The sequence below is a fragment of the Aplysia californica genome, unplaced genomic scaffold, assembly GCF_000002075.1.
Source record: "Aplysia californica isolate F4 #8 unplaced genomic scaffold, AplCal3.0 scaffold01599, whole genome shotgun sequence".
NCBI classification, from domain to species: domain Eukaryota; kingdom Metazoa; phylum Mollusca; class Gastropoda; order Aplysiida; family Aplysiidae; genus Aplysia; species Aplysia californica.
Window position 1 is genome coordinate 36,937 of NW_004798869.1, and position 1,239 is coordinate 38,175.

At 42.6% G+C, this 1,239-nt stretch overlaps 1 protein-coding gene across 1 annotated transcript in view; it reads right to left on the reverse strand.

Annotated features, from left to right (window-relative positions):
- Positions 1-499, reverse strand: part of LOC101845214 — a gene marked incomplete at its 5' end in the record, with an annotated part of 33,865 nt that extends 33,366 nt beyond the window's left edge. The window contains 1 exon segment of the mRNA XM_005113079.3: positions 365-499. Within this exon segment, the coding sequence (XP_005113136.2) occupies positions 365-499 (135 nt within the window).
- Positions 500-1,239: the final 740 nt, after the last annotated feature.

Genomic DNA, 1,239 nt, shown 5'->3' on the forward strand with positions numbered 1-1,239 from the left:
TTATTATTATTATGATTATGATTATTATCATCATCAAGTTTATTACTATAAAACTATCAACAATTTTATCATTATCATCGCTATCAAAATCAATGACTTTAAATTATAAAGTAAACAAATACAGTTATCTTGAGAGATCTTTTTTTACAAACCAAATCGAACTTGGCTCACTCAGGAAAGATCGACACGCACGCAGTGTGAAAATAGAATCAGTAACATGCAATCCTTCACTAACTCTTTTTAAAAAACTGAATATGGTCTAAGTGGAGATAATTTTGTACATTGGTTCATGAATCCCTCACAATGCGATGAAACAGAACTCTCATTCTTAAAAAAGTAATTTTGTTACCAAACCAAAACCTACCATGTGCGAAATCGTCGAATGGCATGCAATAGTTGGCTGTCATCTGGCGCCAGTGGTAGTCCACGTAGGCGCGAGTGAAGCCCTGGTACTGTGTCCTTACTCTTGTCCACTCGTCCTGGCAAACCTCGCTGTTACCTGCTCCAGAGAAATAACATTATGTCTGTTTATGTTTTACGCCTTCACCGACACAATTAAGATTATTTGGGCGGTGTGTTTAGACCATGTGGGGTTGTTTTCTTGGGTGGGTTTTTTTTGTAAGTGTTTAACGGCGCTCGCAACTGCCTAAGGTCATATGAGCGCGTGGGGCATATGAAACATTTTTGGTTGGTAGGAAATTTTGAACTTTGCCCCGGTGGCGGTCCAACATACTCTTATCGATTTTAGACCACTATGGGATCTTTAACGTGCGAAACATGCACACGGGACCTCCGAGATTATTCGCCCTTGTCCGAGAAGGCTAGGTGTAGATCTTTCCTACCAGAAGATTATGGGTGTGACTGAAAGACAGCAGTAAGAAGGAGCGTAGGAGTAGCAGTAGATAGGCTGCAGAAAGAGTCAAGAGCCCAGAGGAAGGGCAAAGGAGGTGAGGGGGTAGGGGCAGAAAGTGGAGCGGAGACAAAAGCAGACGACAGAACATTGTTGGAGAGCAGGAAGGGAGATGAAAGTAAACAATAATTTTAGAGAAGAAAATTTTTCTGTCGCTACCCGGATTTGAACCCGGGACCTTTAAATGAGAGGCGAACACCTTTACCTCTAGGCCATGAGAGCCCCCAGATCATGTGTACCTGGGCCAACCCTAGCAGAAAGACGGAGATACTCGATGAAAAACCTCTCCATACGGGAATCGAACTCAGATCTTCTGTGTCTGACGGCGA